General features: G+C 44.2%; 1 protein-coding gene across 1 annotated transcript in view; it reads left to right on the forward strand.

Moving 5' to 3' along the window:
- grip2b (glutamate receptor interacting protein 2b) overlaps positions 1–17055 on the forward strand; it is a gene marked incomplete at its 3' end in the record, with an annotated part of 156557 nt that overhangs the window by 136081 nt on the left and 3421 nt on the right. The window contains exons 13-22 of the mRNA XM_079218324.1: positions 3921–4066; positions 4545–4625; positions 9378–9441; positions 9574–9719; positions 10587–10731; positions 13134–13273; positions 14761–14955; positions 15141–15297; positions 16489–16603; positions 16688–16936. Coding sequence (XP_079074450.1) covers positions 3921–4066; positions 4545–4625; positions 9378–9441; positions 9574–9719; positions 10587–10731; positions 13134–13273; positions 14761–14955; positions 15141–15297; positions 16489–16603; positions 16688–16936 — 1438 coding nt within the window. The remainder of the gene's footprint in view (positions 1–3920; positions 4067–4544; positions 4626–9377; positions 9442–9573; positions 9720–10586; positions 10732–13133; positions 13274–14760; positions 14956–15140; positions 15298–16488; positions 16604–16687; positions 16937–17055) is intronic.

Here is a 17055-nt window from a genome sequence, read left to right on the forward strand (position 1 = left end):
TTACTAGCTTTTGTTTTACCAACGAAATGTCCGGTTTTGTACGTCCAATTAGGCCTCAGTTACATGAGACTTGACTAGACTGTGTGTGTGTGTGTGTGTGTGTGTGTGTGTGTGTGTGTGTGTGTGTGTGTGTGTGTGTGTGTGTGTGAGAGACTGATGTCCGCATGCTCATGTGTATGAAAATGTTTAAAGCGACATGCCAGTCTAGGTGTTTTTTTTCTCCAAATATTGGCGTGCAAGTGTGTGTTTGCAATCCGTCACAACTAATTTAAGTCTCTGTGTGAATTCTCAATTGTGTCTGCATTGTGTGTGTGTGTGTGTGTGTGTGTGTGTGAGTGTGTGTGTGTGTGTGTGTGTGTGTGTGTGTGTGTGTGTGTGTGTGTACTGATTGATGTTCCAGTGGTATTAACAGCCTCTCTGAGTGCTGGGTGTGTTTCTGCACCCCGAGGCCACGCTCCCTTCTCCATTAGTGCCCACGCTAACAACACTAATTAGTTGGCTTCCCCTCGCCCACGCCGGAGGAATCGATAAGTACCTTCCTCCCAATTTGACATGACAAAACTAAGTAAACCTCTTTACACCACCCTGAATTACTCTTAACAACAATTAACAGTCTTTAGAACGGTGAGTTGTGTGCAGCGGTGTAAAAATATAATTAACATTTTAAAGATAGCAGTCCCCAGAAAACACACGACTCGGTCGGCAGTGACCCACTTTGTGTTCCAATTCACTAGTTACTGTGTAAGACCCAAAAACCACCTCTGACTCCTCTGGTTGTATAGAAGTATATGCTTCATGTGTTAAAGCTGCATTCTCGCTACTGACCACCAGGGGGAGACTCCTCTGGTTGTATAGAAGTCTATGCTTCATGTGTTAAAGCTGCGTTCTCTCTACTGACCACCAGGGGGAGACTCCTCTGGTTGTATAGAAGTCTATGCTTCATGTGTTAAAGCTGCGTTCTCTCTACTGACCACCAGGGGGAGACTCCTCTGGTTGTATAGAAGTCTATGCTTCATGTGTTAAAGATGCATTATCTATTCTGACCACCAGGGGGAGACTCCTCTGGTTGTATAGAAGTATATGCTTCATGTGTTAAAGCTGCATTATCTATTCTGACCACCAGGGGGCGACTCCTCTGGTTGTATAGAAGTATATGCTTCATGTGTTAAAGCTGCATTCTTTCTCCTGACCATCAGGGGGGGACTCCTCTGGTTGTATAGAAGTATATGTACATACAGAAGTGCAACAGAGTCATGTGTACAGAATGAACAACATCAACATTATTAGATTACAACACAGTCAATCCATGTATGTATAAATCATACATACAGTATGAGTGTATAGTGATAGCAGTAGCACCAACAATAGCATAATAATAATATAAAAATGATTACTAATAATAATAATAAGAGCAGCAGTGTATATAATAGAATAATTGTGATGATAGTAGCAGTAATATAAATGTGAGTGATGCTATTAATAGCGGTAGCGGTGGGTGTCACAGAAGGAAGAAGATGAATGAAAAGCAAAAGGATCGAATACAGATCAAAGGAAATTCAGATGACAGGTTAAGAATGTACTTCTCAAAGTAGAGTTTACACAAATAAATAAATAAATGGAGAAAGAGATGAAAGAAGTGAGCAGAACAAAAAGGGAAAAAATGAAAAATCGGGTAAAACGAGACGGTGCCGATAGTTTAATACTCACTGGGTCATAATGAAGATGTCTGACTGTGTATTAACACAGGGCTGTGTGTGTGTGTGTGTGTGTGTGTGTGTGTGTGTGTGTGTGTGTGTGTGTGCGTGTGTGTGTGTGTGTGTCACATTCAGCATCCTAAGTGTCCTGTAAATCCAAAGGGCAGCAGTTAAAACGGGGCGCATCACTTCATCTCCATCTCCTCCTGTCAGAGAGGAATAACTACTGAGATCATTTTATCAGCGTTTTAATAACGTGGATCTTATTTTAGTTCAGTGCACAGATTGTAAACCGCAGTCGTGACCTTCGACCTTCGAAAAATCGTAGATTATTTTTGCCCTCTCTTCTGTATATTTGTCCTCATTGGAAAAACAAGGTCAAGTTGAAATGAACTTTCAGTTCATGACTTTCTGTTGGAACGGCAAAGTGCTGCTGGCATGAAACCTCAACTACACAAAGGGTTGTGGGCACACTTTCAAAAAATAAATAATCTGAAAATCCAATAAATTTACATTTAATTAATTAACAAATAAGGAGCTCATGTTTCGTTGTCAGCAGGATTATGAAAAATAATAAGGAACTGAATGTCATGAATCTTGGTGGAAGGGCCAAGAAAGAACCCAATAAACGTAGCAACATATCCGAATCATACACGCAACATATTTGCACATATGTGAACGGCCTTGGCGGAGGATCTAGTTATGCTTCAGGGCGGCGCTTACTGTGATTGACAGGTCTCTGCCGCCACCAGAGACGTAGACGCCGTCTCCTCGTCACTCTTTCGCATTCAAAATAAGGTCAATGCTGTTTGTTGTTGGTGGAAAAAACAACAACAAGGCGACGGCCGTAATGACTTGAAATGCACTTACATTTCTAACCGGGTCTTCAATTCCAAAATTGCTTGAATTCACAGGGAGATATTTCAAATAGACGGATGACTCCGTCATCACACACCTCTATTTTGCCAAGGAAGGGTATTTACATAATTAATGACTTTAATAGTCGACGCTAATGTGTTTTACTTTTCATCTCAGAACTGGTTTAAGTCGTGAGGAGCCAGCGTCGGGGGCGTCTAAACGGTGGATGTTTTGGGAACAGAAATCTCTGATATCCAAACAGCAGCATTCAAATCTACAGTTAAAAATAATGTGATGTGTAACACAGCGGGGGGGGAGGGGTCTGAAGCTCCTTCCAGCGTCATCTGTTTATGGAAAATGAATTAAGGGGAAAATGAATCCAGGTAGGGGGCGACTGATTAGTCCACCTACGTGTTTGGTTTTACTTCCACCCGTTGGGAGCGTTCTAACCCTGGAGGTAGTCGTCTCTAAATAGGCTAAGAAAACACAAACATGTTTTATTTCTGCATGTTTTTGGGAACCTTTATGGGCCATTCCGACTGAAACGCCTTATTATCTATGAATGGCTTCATAAACAGAGACAGTGTTTACGAGCCTCTGCCTTTCCAAAGGTCTATTAGAACTCCTAAAAGCCATCATGCCCACTGCAGACTATTCTACTTCTGTTTTAAAGAGACGCAAAGAACTTAGCTGAACCCACGTCTGAGTCTCCTAAAGGTTCCCGTCCAACCAGCAAAGGGTTTCCTTAAAAGAAATGACGTCAGCACAAAATCTGTCAGATAAAGTGATACATAGATGGTGAAATGATACATAGATGGTGAAATGATACATAGATAATACATAGATGATGAAATGATACATAGATGATGAAATGATACATAAATGGTAAAATGATACATAGATGGTGAAATGATACATAGATGGTGAAATGATACATAGATGATGAAATGATACATAGATAATACATAGATGATGAAATGATACATAGATGATGAAATGATACATAGATGGTGAAATGATACATAGATGATGAAATGATACATAGATGATGAAATGATACATAGATGATACATAGATGGTAAAATGATACATAAATGGTAAAATGATACATAGATGATACATAGATGGTAAAATGATACATAGATGATAAAATGATACATAGATGATACATAGATGGTAAAATGATACATAGATGATACATAGATGGTAAAATGATATATAGATTCTAAAATGATACATAGATGGTAAAATGATACATAGATGATAAAATGATACGTAGATGATACATAGATGGTAAAATGATACATGCGTGCTGCATATCTCACGTTTCCAATCTGCCTGACTCCGCCCCGGTTCCTCCCGCTGTAGGTGTGGCCTGCTGCAGGTGGGAGACCGCCTCCTGTCAATCAACGGCATCGCCACGGAAGACGGGACCCTGGAGGAGGCCAACCAGCTCCTCCGGGACGCCGCGCTCACCAACAAGGTCTCGCTGGAGATCGAGTTCGACGTGGCAGGTGTGTGAGGGGGTCATGAGCATCCTTTCCTGCTGTTGATGTTTGCCGCTGACAGGAAGTGCACTTGGACCAAAGCTGTTGCCCTAGCAACAGAGTGGCAGTGAAAACGGTCTATAATTAGCTGGCTTACTTCTCTGTATTGCTACTGTGTGGCAATATAATGACACAGTAGCAATTTATTTGAATGGAACGTAGTTACTAGTGACCTCAATCATCAGGTCCCTGAGCGATAAGCTTCCTGGAGAGTTTACTGGATGCTGAGGGGCGGAGCTAGAAAAGCCTGAATGAGTTGTTTCAGTGACTTAAAGTCGGCGTTCGCCCCGGAGAGGAGCCACTCAGAGGGAGATAAGAGCACAGAGCTAAATGCCTCGTAATTACAAATGTTAAGCGGGATGAAAAGACTCATTAGTAGTAGTTGTTGTTGTTGTTGTTGTTGTTGTTGTGTTTATGTAACACTGGCTGTGTGTTTGTGTCTCAGAGTCAGTGGTGCCTAGTAGTGGTACATTCCACGTCAAGCTGCCGAAGAAAAGAGGAGTGGAGCTGGGGCTCACCATCAGTGGTAAACACACACACACACACACACACACACACACACACACACACACACACACACACACACACACACACACACACACATACACTTTTCTAATCTCAAGCCACTGGCTTTATAACATGTGGCCAAACTGTACATTCGTCATCTTTTGGATCGGACACAATTTTTTTTTGCAATTAAAGCATTTTAGAGATAGCAGGGCCCGACCTCACCAACACATTCTTACAGATGTCAAGCGTGTCAAGACATAAGACACAATATATATATATATATATATATATATATATATATATATATATATATATATATGTATAAAATAAGGGAGTTAGATTCAGAGGCCGATCACATGAGAGTGAAACAGCTGATATCAATGTCAGTTCTTATCACGTCTACCTGCATCAAAACAGGAAGTCACTGCTAAAGTAGTAAAGCCCGCCTCTTCCTTGATGTGATTGGACGCCTCGATCAAGCGTGACATAGACAAGCGGAGCGACTCGGCGCCTGCCGTTGAAAGGTTGAGAGTTTTGTAGTAAGAACTTTTACATGCGGCAAAAAAAAACGCCTGGAAAACGCAAGAAAGGAGCGCCGTACCGTAGGAAAACAATGGCTTCGCGACTACCGACGCCCAGCCGTAGTCACGTGACTAACGACGCGGGACCAATGCACGGGACGGGGAAATGCAAACGTCTCTTTAAGCGTTCTCCAAGGTCAGACCAGCCGTGCCGTCTCATACTTGGTGGTAAAAGCCTCTGGAGCAGCAACAATGTGTTGAACCTCTCTGATAGACGAGCCTCCGCCACCTGGACCGAGAAAGGGATTAGTCCCATTAAAATATTTATGTGTCGGTGATACCTCAGAATACTTTGAGCAGCTGAGATTAAACATTTTAAATCCCTCACTCACTTCTTCAAATACCTGAGTCCTCCCCCTCGGCCCACGCTCCCTCTCCATCTCCGCCGCGTTGGAGCCCCGGAGAGATTATTGATAATCTGACAATCTGGATCCTCCGACACGTTCCACCAGACACCCGGGAGAAGAATTGGATCCGGAGCTTTCTGAGGACACGTGGCAATCTACTCGAGATCAAATACACTTATCTTCACCTTTTTGGAAACCATAAATAGCACATTTTAAGATCGCAGCCCGACGGCGTTGGTCTGAAGCCAAACGTATGAATAGAACCTCTTGCTGTAGGATGAATATTTGGAGAGGTATTATAGTGCGATCTCAACCAATACGGCAACAACATGGCCGCCTGTGACCAGGAGACGTGTGCTGCTTAAAGTCACTGCAAGGAACTTTCTTTTAGTGTCGATTCTGGCGCCCCCTGTGGAGAAAGGTGGTAGTGCCTCTAAGCACCAGGGTATCTGGATTTTATCAATACTGATTATCGGTTCTTTTTGATTATAGTGTGAGAAAAAAAGACAATTCATTAAGAAAACTGTTAGTATTACTTGACAAAACATAAGACCTTCCAAAAATCTTTAAAAGACATTTGCAGCTAAACAATTAGCTTGGTCGTGATTAGCTTTTCTTTATTTGACTATACTCTTATAATCCCTGATAAATATAGAAAATGGACAATCTTCTTGCGTATGGTCTTGTGTGCCTATTTCGGTCACATGGAGGTATCCGTATTTATTTCAAATAGTTACCAGTTCCTCACAGTAACTTTAAACTCAAAGAAAACAATCTCCAACCTTCAACCTTTGGATTAGAAACGCTACACCCTTTCCACCATCTGGCCACCAGATCTGGATCAGGTAGAAAAGATGGCCGGTCAATTTGTGAAAAGATCCTTGTGGGGATCAAACTGCCTTTCTCTGATCATTCTTAATTCTCAATGCCTCCATGAAGACCAGGCTGTGCTGAGACTCTGAGACAGAGAATGGAGCAATGGCGCCACCTTCTGGATGCAAGGGCTCACTGTGGCGCATGAGGAGACTCCTGCACACTCCTGTCCTCCTTTTAAAATGTCTTGAACCTTTCCGATGGACGCCAGAAACGGCGAGGAGTCCACTTCCAGTTATCTCTCAAGTCCATCAGATAGTCTATTCTTGTTTGCCTTGAATTACCACAACTTGGTTATTGGGAAGGCGAGCTTGCTTTCTTCGAACTTCTTTAAGGTATACCTCTAAAGGAATAGTCTTCCTCTGGATGATGGAGATGCTCTCATCCCGCCTTCAGGGAGGAGGAGGAGGAGGAGGAGGAGGAGGTTGTAGTGACAACTGATTTAAAATGATCCGCTCTCTCTCAACCACAAGGTCTTTAGTTTTTAGACGATGTTCAGCACCAGCCGAGCAGTGAGACCTGGTTCCTGTGAGACCTGGCTCCTGTGAGTCTTACAGGAGATCTTGTTCCTGTGAGACCTGGTTCCTGTGAAACCTGAGACCTGGTTCCTGTGAGACCTTGTTCCTGTGAGACCTGAGCCCTGGTTCCTATGAGCCCTGGTTCCTGTGAGACCTGAGCCCTGGTTCCTGTGAGACCTGGTTCCTGTGAGACCTGGTTCCTGTGAGTCTTACAGGAGACCTGGTTCCTGTGAGACCTGGTTCCTGTGAGACCTGAGCCCTGGTTCCTGTGAGACCTGGTTCCTGTGAGCCCTGGTTCCTGTGAGACCTGGTTCCTGTGAGTCTTACAGGAGACCTGGTTCCTGTGAGACCTGGTTCCTGTGAGTCTTACAGGAGACCTGGTTCCTGTGAGACCTGGTTCCTATGAAACCTGGTTCCTGTGAGTCTTACAGGAGACCTGGTTCCTGTGAGACCTGGTTCCTGTGAGACCTGAGCCCTAGTTCCTGTGAGACCTGGTTCCTGTGAGTCCTAGTTCCTGTGAGACCTGGTTCCTGTGAGACCTGAGCCCTGGTTCCTGTGAGCCCTGGTTCCTGTGAGTCTTAAAGGAGACCTGGTTCCTGTGAGACCTGGTTCCTGTGAGACCTGAGACCTGGTTCCTATGAGCCCTGGTTCCTGTGAGACCTGAGCCCTGGTTCCTGTGAGCCCTGGTTCCTGTGAGACCTGGTTCCTGTGAGTCTTAAAGGAGACCTGGTTCCTGTGAGACCTGGTTCCTGTGAGACCTGAAACCTGGTTCCTGTGAGACCTGGTTCCTGTGAGACCTGAAACCTGGTTCCTGTGAGACCTGGTTCCTGTGAGACCTGGTTCCTGTGAGTCTTACAGGAGACCTGGTTCCTGTGAGACCTGGTTCCTGTGAGACCTGAGCCCTGGTTCCTGTGAGACCTGGTTCCTGTGAGCCCTGGTTCCTGTGAGACCTGGTTCCTGTGAGTCTTACAGGAGACCTGGTTCCTGTGAGACCTGGTTCCTGTGAGTCTTACAGGAGACCTGGTTCCTGTGAGACCTGGTTCCTATGAAACCTGGTTCCTGTGAGTCTTACAGGAGACCTGGTTCCTGTGAGACCTGGTTCCTGTGAGACCTGAGCCCTAGTTCCTGTGAGACCTGGTTCCTGTGAGTCCTAGTTCCTGTGAGACCTGGTTCCTGTGAGACCTGAGCCCTGGTTCCTGTGAGCCCTGGTTCCTGTGAGTCTTAAAGGAGACCTGGTTCCTGTGAGACCTGGTTCCTGTGAGACCTGAGACCTGGTTCCTATGAGCCCTGGTTCCTGTGAGACCTGAGCCCTGGTTCCTGTGAGCCCTGGTTCCTGTGAGACCTGGTTCCTGTGAGTCTTAAAGGAGACCTGGTTCCTGTGAGACCTGGTTCCTGTGAGACCTGAAACCTGGTTCCTGTGAGACCTGGTTCCTGTGAGACCTGAAACCTGGTTCCTGTGAGACCTGGTTCCTGTGAGACCTGGTTCCTGTGAGTCTTACAGGAGACCTGGTTCCTGTGAGACCTGGTTCCTGTGAGACCTGAGCCCTGGTTCCTGTGAGACCTGGTTCCTGTGAGCCCTGGTTCCTGTGAGACCTGGTTCCTGTGAGTCTTACAGGAGACCTGGTTCCTGTGAGACCTGGTTCCTGTGAGTCTTACAGGAGACCTGGTTCCTGTGAGACCTGGTTCCTATGAAACCTGGTTCCTGTGAGTCTTACAGGAGACCTGGTTCCTGTGAGACCTGGTTCCTGTGAGACCTGAGCCCTAGTTCCTGTGAGACCTGGTTCCTGTGAGTCCTAGTTCCTGTGAGACCTGGTTCCTGTGAGACCTGAGCCCTGGTTCCTGTGAGCCCTGGTTCCTGTGAGTCTTAAAGGAGACCTGGTTCCTGTGAGACCTGGTTCCTGTGAGACCTGAGACCTGGTTCCTATGAGCCCTGGTTCCTGTGAGACCTGAGCCCTGGTTCCTGTGAGCCCTGGTTCCTGTGAGACCTGGTTCCTGTGAGTCTTAAAGGAGACCTGGTTCCTGTGAGACCTGGTTCCTGTGAGACCTGAAACCTGGTTCCTGTGAGACCTGGTTCCTGTGAGACCTGAGACCTGGTTCCTGTGAGACCTGGTTCCTGTGAGCCTTACAGGAGACCTGGTTCCTGTGAAACCTGAGACCTGGTTCCTGTGAGCCTTACAGGAGACCTGGTTCCTGTGAGACCTGAGACCTGGTTCCTATGAGCCTTACAGGAGACCGGTCCCACCAGAGTTGCATCATCAGCAAAGCAATTAACTAGATTTCAGGGGGAAAAAAATAAATTGAACCTTATTTTCCATGATCTCATTTCTTTAAACATGAACTAAGTTACTGTTATGATGTTGTCATTTGTATTAATAGTAGTGACTATTCTTTTTCTGAATTGTTTTATGTATGCAATATATACTTAGTGTGATGTCATCTTCTTCCGCAGCCAGTAAGAAGCCAGGAGAGCCCCTCATCATCTCTGACATCAAGAAGGGCAGCATGGCCCACAGGTATATAAGAGACACGCATTACTCACAACTCTCTTCATTCATTCTATATTATAACTGCTGATTGCTACTGCCGCTCTGTGAATATCTGGTTCCACCTTTGATCTCTCTCTGCACCCCCGATCCCCTCCACAGAACAGGGACTCTGGAGCCCGGCGACAAGCTGCTGGCCATCGACAACATCCGCCTGGAGAGCTGCTCCAAAGACGAGGCGGAGCAGATCCTGCAGCAGAGCGAGGAGCTGGTGAAGCTGAAGATACGCAAAGACGAAGACAACTCGGGTACGGAGCAGGTTTAGAGAGCTGCAGTGACAGCATGCGGCCACCAGGTGCTGCTGGAGTCCACAACTCCTGTTTCAATACCAGCAAACATGGAGAGATGCATCTTTATAGATGGAGAACTATTAAATCCAAATAACAGCGTTAAAAAAACAAGAACGTGACAATGTTGTGATATAGTTATATAAGAACATGATATCTGGTGGTGCATAATGTGTGTGAATCCTTTCTACAGCCACCATCTTGGATGTGTTTGATTCATTTAATGTTAATTTAATGAACACATGGTCGCCCCATGGGATGTAAAACATTAATACATATACATAATAATAACACTAATAATACTACTACTACTACTAATAATAATAATAATAAAACAGACTCATGGACACCGGGACATTACATTCATTTTTTATTTTTTGGACAGATTGTGTAGTCACGCTAGATTATGACTCAGAGGACATGATCACACACACACACACACACACACACACACACACACACAGGGTGAAATGAACGTGTGAGATTATGTGTTCATGCTACATAATGACAAAGCAGTCTTTTACCTCGTTACCATGGAAACTGTGTCTTCCTCACCGTTGTTGTCTTGAGAAGAGTTTTGACCTACTTCTGCAAAGAAGTGTGTGTGTGTGTGTGTGTGTGTGTGTGCATTTCACATGTACGGGCAACGTGATGCAGTATCACCAAGTTAACTGAAGAGGTTTTAGTGTGCGTGTGTGTGTGTGTGTGTGTGTGTGTGTGTAATATGTATACATGTTCTCGTTGGAGTTGAAACAATAGAATAACACGTGCGTCTGTGTGTGTCTGTGTGTGTGTGTGTGTGTGTGTGTGTGTGTGTGTGTGCATCAGACGAGCAAGAGACGTCGGGCAGCATCATCTACACGGTGGAGCTGAAGCGGTACGGAGGCCCTCTGGGTATCACCATCTCAGGCACCGAGGAGCCCTTTGATCCCATCACGATATCCGGCCTGACCAAGAGAGGCCTGGCTGAGAGGTACACACACACACACACACACACACACACACACACACAAGCAAAAACCCACGACTGGTTCATGTTTCACCGCGTCATCGGGTCTGTAGGGCGCAGTGGGTCCGACTCATATAACTCAGTGTCAGCAGCACTTAAAGTGATTCTGACTATTGAGGGAAAAAAGCTTCAGATTGTTACCTTTCAAAAGAGACCCAGACCATGCATTTACTCTAATAGTTCAAGTACAGCTTCCAATTTACTTTGGGTATACCTGGACAGGCGTTTTTTGGCAAATTTTACAGGAACGCTAAGAGGTTAAACTAATACATTCTGTATCAATGATGAAAATAAATGTAGACATTTAAAATCCCGTGATAATAATAATACATTTTATTTATATAGCGCTTTTCAAACACTTTACAAACATTAAAATCGTCATAAAAGAGCGGTACGTCCCTTTTTTATGAATGTGCTTCGTCGGCATTCCGGGCATCAGAAACCTCTTTGTCCCGTTTAGCTCCATCTCCAGCGGTCTGTTGTTGCTGTTTCAGCGTTTTATATTTAGATAAGTTGAACACGTGCGATTCCTAGAAACCCTCCGGACGTCTTTTTTTGGGACCGTGGACGCTTGTGTTGGCGGCGGTCCCGCCTTCCCACTATATCGTGTTTCACAGCGATCCATTCACACGGACGACATGTTGTTCTTCCGTCTCCGAGGCTTTTCGGGAGAGTGGAGCCTCGAGATATTTATTTTAAAATCGGTCTATTGCATGATTTCATTATGATTTTCATTATGGAATACTTTACTGTAGCACTATGAAAACCTGGACTTTTAAAATGGTTATTTCCAGGCCTGGAAAAGTCCTTGAAAAAAATAAAATCCCAAAAGTTTAGTAAAAGTCATGTAAGTGTGTTATATTCATGTGTTCATGTCGTTCATTTACGCTGAGTTTGAAATAATGAATATGCTTTTAAAAGAAAGACTCAAAATATAAGCAGGCATACATACAGGCATCTATATAAATGTTTATTCTTTTAATCAAACTATTGTCTCATTCATTTGTGTCCTTTAAGGTTTACTGTATGCTTTGTGTTCTCATTGTTAGTTTAAATACTACATTTACTCACTTTTTACTGTTTACACCTAGATTTCACTAAATGTTTGGTCATGGAAATTTGGTTTAAAGTCATGGAAAAGTCATGAAATCCTTTGGTCAGCATGTGTATGAACCCTGAATAAACATCTTCATAGAAAGGATGATTCCTTGTCCTGGTGGAGAAAGTAATAATCCCCTTTGGTGTCAAAGGTCACGATGACTCCAGCACGAGGGTCATAACCTCGAGAGCGACAACGTTAGGAGTAAATATTATCAGGATGAAGAAGAGATGCCTTATTTAGGCCTCCCAAGCAGTTGGGCAAAAACAAAGACAAAAGCACCTTATTAGGAGAAATACTAGACGACGCCCCCCCCCCCCCAGGCAAATGGAGGGAATCCCCGGCAGCAGTAGGTGCCATGTGACTTGTAGAAACACGAGACATCATGGCTGTCCTGAGTCATGAGCTCGCAACACTTATTTCACAATAAGATGTCGGCTTGACCCGGCTCACGTGGTTTTCCACCCAAAAGGTTCCCAGGGAACAAACACTCTGGGACCTCCATTTCTTGGAGTTTTTCTACTTCCTGTCCTAAACTGAGACCTGCTGGCTGAAAGCACTCTATAATCTATATTTTATACTTTAATATATATACTTTAATCTCTTACGCATGTTCATGTGATGCACGGATCCTTGAGTGTGTATGAGATAAGATATGAAAACTGAATAACGCCTCTTATCCAAGAAGGCCAGCGTTGACCATGTTTACAGTCTGTTTGTGATAGTGGGAGGCGACGCAGTCGTGGTTGTTCATTCCAGGGTCATCTTGTTGTTCCCTTTATTAGTCAACAGCCATAACTTAAATTCCTCGACCCAGATGTGACCCGTAAACATTGACGGTGTGTCTGCGGCGCTGAAGCCTTGTGTGTCTGCATGGGGGGTATAATGAGCTTAACGGTAGATCAGGATTTTCTTCTTAATGTTTTCTGAGTAAATCTGGCTGTTGAGGAATTTGTCCTCTCCATTTGACCCTCAAGATCCCAAAATACTTGGACTCCCTCCCAACCCGGAGGACGCAATCCACTATGTTAGAGCTGAGAAGGTCGAGATCAAGTAATAACCAAAAAAGACACCATCTTAGAGATAGACGCAGTGTTGACGGACAATGAAATAGTTGGAGGTTAAAAGCAGACTTGAAAGGTTCAGAGTTCTGGGTGTGTCCAACAGAACCACGATTCAGACGGTCTGTGGTTCCAAGAGTAATCATGTTGATGTATTTAACTTCGTCTGTGTGTGACCTCTGACCTACCTACCTGTGTGTGTCCAGGACGGGGGCCATTCATGTGGGTGATCGGATCCTGGCTATCAACAGCGTCAGTCTGAAGGGGAAGCCCCTGAGTGAAGCGATCCACCTGCTGCAGATGGCCGGAGAGACGGTGACCCTCAAGATAAAGAAACAGCTGGACAGTATGTATGAAGCTGTGTCCGGTAGCTACGATCAATATGGTTGCGATGAAAAAGAATGAATAGATCGATCCGTCATTGCAGGGCCGTAGCACTAAAGTCTCTTTTTGAAGTCTCTTGTCTTGGTTTCGTGCCTCTGAATTGTCTCGGCTATTGAGAACTGCTCAAGTTGTTCCTGGCTGCTGATTCCAGATCAGTAGTCTGATTCTACCAACATGATGCATGGGTAAAAAACACCTCTTCCTTAGAGTACCTGCAGAAACTTGAAAAGGCCCCTTAAACCTAAATGCTATGTTTTGATTGGTTTGATGTCAGGAGACGGATCCATGTTGTTTATAGATAATTTCTCTGCATCCTAATGAATCGGCATATTCGCTGCTGAAGAACACTTTACCTTCTTGTGGTCTGGAACCGGACTCGACTGGACCTGGTGTTTGGACATGACTTGAACGCCCTAAAAGTCTTATTGGCTTTAACCTTTTAAAATCCAATCTGACTGAGCAATGTTATATAAAACTGTAAATCATAGCTTGTTTTATGAAGAAAAGAAAAAGCCCAAAACTGCTGTAATTGGATGTATTGAACACCATAAGTAATATACAAGTGAAATATATGGTTTGGTACATGAGAAAATTCAAATGTGCCCCAATGCAAATTTTGGAGACCTCTGTTCTAAACCCTCTCTAACTTTGTTCTGCTTCACTTTATCAAAGTCAACCTTTGCAGAGAGAATGTTCACATATTGAGTTATGATTTGGGTTAGAGAATGTTCACATATTGAGTTATGATTTGGGTTAGAGAATGTTCACATATTGAGCAATGATTTGGGTTAGTGAATGTTCACATATTGAGCTATGATTTGGGTTAGAGAATGTTCACATATTGAGCTATAATTTGGGTTAGAGAATGTTCACATATTGAGTTATGATTTGGGTTAGTGAATGTTCACATATTGAGCTATGATTTGGGTTAGAGAATGTTCACATATTGAGCTATAATTTGGGTTAGAGAATGTTCACATATTGAGTTATGATTTGGGTTAGAGAATGTTCACATATTGAGCTATGATTTGGGTTAGAGAATGTTCACATATTGAGCTATAATTTGGGTTAGAGAATGTTCACATATTGAGCTATGATTTGGGTTAGAGTTGGACTTTACAGTTGCATCATTTCAAAGAAATAATCATCCTGAAAGTGATTTTTTTATAGGCGGACCTGAAACCTTTTCATTTTTTTCTGTGTGTCATCTTCATTTACTCTTAACCAGTAACATATAGACTGATATTTACACATCTGAACAACATCTTACATGTGTACCTTTTATTATAACCAAAATTATTCAAATAGCCCTAGTGGTTGCAGAGATACACCCTTTTTAGTTTGGGTATGACATTTTCAAGGAAAGGGCCTAAAAATAGGTTGGTTTCCAAAAGGTTTAAGGCGTTTTTTTTAATAGATAAACTGAACTCCCAACTTCTTGTCTCCAAGATGGAGAGGACGGGAAAGCGGCCGAGGCCGAGGACACCACGGAGAACGAGGTCAGCGACCCAGAGGAGGACGATTTGACGGACAGCCAACAGACCAACAAGCTGTCGGAGCTCTACTCCACCACCATTCCCAGCGTGGACTCGGCCATGGAGTCGTGGGACGGCTCGGGGTTGGACGCCGGCTACGGCAGCCAGGGTGAGCTTCAGATTGACACATGCACGCCACGGCCACATGCTGGAAAAACATATCGATCTCTCATAAAAGGTGGTAGATGATACATAATTCGACATCCGAGGAAAACTCACAAATCCAGATAGCTCGATCTAGAACGCTAAACGGTGATGTCGCCCCGTTAATGAGCACCGCCTCGCCTCCAGCAGGTACCTACAACCACCAGGCGGCCGGCATCGCCCTCCACCCCCACGAGTGGCGTAGTGCCAAGCAGCAGCGCAGCACCACGCCACCTCCTGGACGCCGGAAGAACTACCCCTTCAGCGACGGAGGCTTCAGTGAGGACGACTGGGACAAACCACCAGGGTAGGACTAGACTTAGTTTGATCTTTTTAGCGACCAATCATGTTTGTGTGATACCTCTACTGACTATTGTTGAATGCATGACATACAGTTTTAGATTTTTTCATTCAATTCCAGCAGAATTGGGTTTTTTTGGCGGCATGAAAATCTGATGTTGCAGACTTGAAATGTAAAATGTTACAACTCAAGTGGACGTAAAGATCTTTTAAGAGTGTATTATTATTTAAGTATTATTACTTGAATGGATGGAAAGCAGTGGGTTCCTGGATCACCATTGCATGGTTTTCATAATGGTCAGCTGTGATCTGAAGATGAAGTAAACTACAACGTACAAAAACCTCATGTGTTCCTTTATTTCATGATGTAAAAAAGTATTTTTTTTGTTCTGATGGTTTTTGTTTAACTAGCTATTCACATACGCTGAGGCTTTTATTTAAGGGTTGCATTTATATGGAGAGGAGGCCCATCACTTTTCTCCTGTTAATCCATTCATAGTGTAATCAATATAGTGGTTACAAATGTCCAGCATGAATTTATGAATTTGTTTTCAAATTGCTTGTTTTGTCCATCTAAGAGTCCAAAAACCAAAATATTATATATTATTATACATATATTTAAAATGAATGAATGAAAGGGAAAAAAGTGAATTTCTGAATGAAAAATGCAATTTTTGCTCGTCACATAATTTGCTCCATACTATCTCTGGTGTCTACGTGACAAACAACTGTGTTTTTTCTTCTCGAGCTGCTGGTGATGTGGAATATTTCCACATCAGCGTGCGAGTGCGCGTGTGTGTGTGTGTGTGTGTGTGTGTGTGTGTGTGATGAGTCAGGGGGTTAAGCCTTGTGAGGATAGCAACACTCGTTGGGGGTTATGTAACACTAATGGGGGCGGAGAGATGGAGAGGAAGGATGAGACGAGGAAAAAAAAAAAAGTCAGCTGTGCAGTGAAACTGAATTAATCTTGTCAGTCAAGGACATTCAGCGTTAAAAGATTACCCGTGTTGGATTAACCAGAACACAGAGTTTCTCCCTGTCCTGCTCTATTCCCACATGTTTATTCTGCATGCAGAATCAAGATAAACGTAAAGAAAGCGTTTGTCCAAACACGTCTGTGCGTCTGTTTATTCTGTCCCTGTTTATTCTGTGGCTTAAGACATTCAATTTATTATGTATTTGTTCATGTGTGTGACAGATTTATTGGCCAACAACCAGACGGTATTCTTTTGGATCCGGATGACAGCTTCTGGTGTCAGGCGCTTGAGGATCTGGAGACCTGCGGCCAATCAGAACTCCTCAGAGAGATCGAGGTTAGTCCGCCTGCGACCTCAACTGCACCCTATTCGCATTCTTCAACGTGCTTGAACTCAGTTGTTGTGTTTTGGTTTGTGCAGGCATCCATCATGACCGGAACGGCCATCAGTCTGGGCGTGGACGGCGTCAACAAGCCTCCAGCTGAACCCATGCTGAGCCACAGCAGGATGAGCCCGTTGCGGAGGAATTCTCTTCTGCACCAGGGGAACCTGCTCCACCAAGGCACCCACCTCCACCAAGGCACCCACCTCCACCAAGGGGCCCACCTGCACGAGGAGGCCCACCTGCACGAAGAGGCCCAACTCCACCAAGGTCATTTGATGGCAGATGTGACCAGTGGTTGCCTCCCCCAAGCCCTTATTAGTATAGGACCAAGAAAAGTAAAAAACTTGAATCTGAAATTTAATTCCGGGAAACTGAACTGAGCAAAACTGTATGTATACTGCTG

The sequence above is a fragment of the Taurulus bubalis genome, assembly GCF_910589615.1.
Source record: "Taurulus bubalis genome assembly, chromosome: 5".
NCBI classification, from domain to species: Eukaryota; Metazoa; Chordata; class Actinopteri; order Perciformes; family Cottidae; genus Taurulus; species Taurulus bubalis.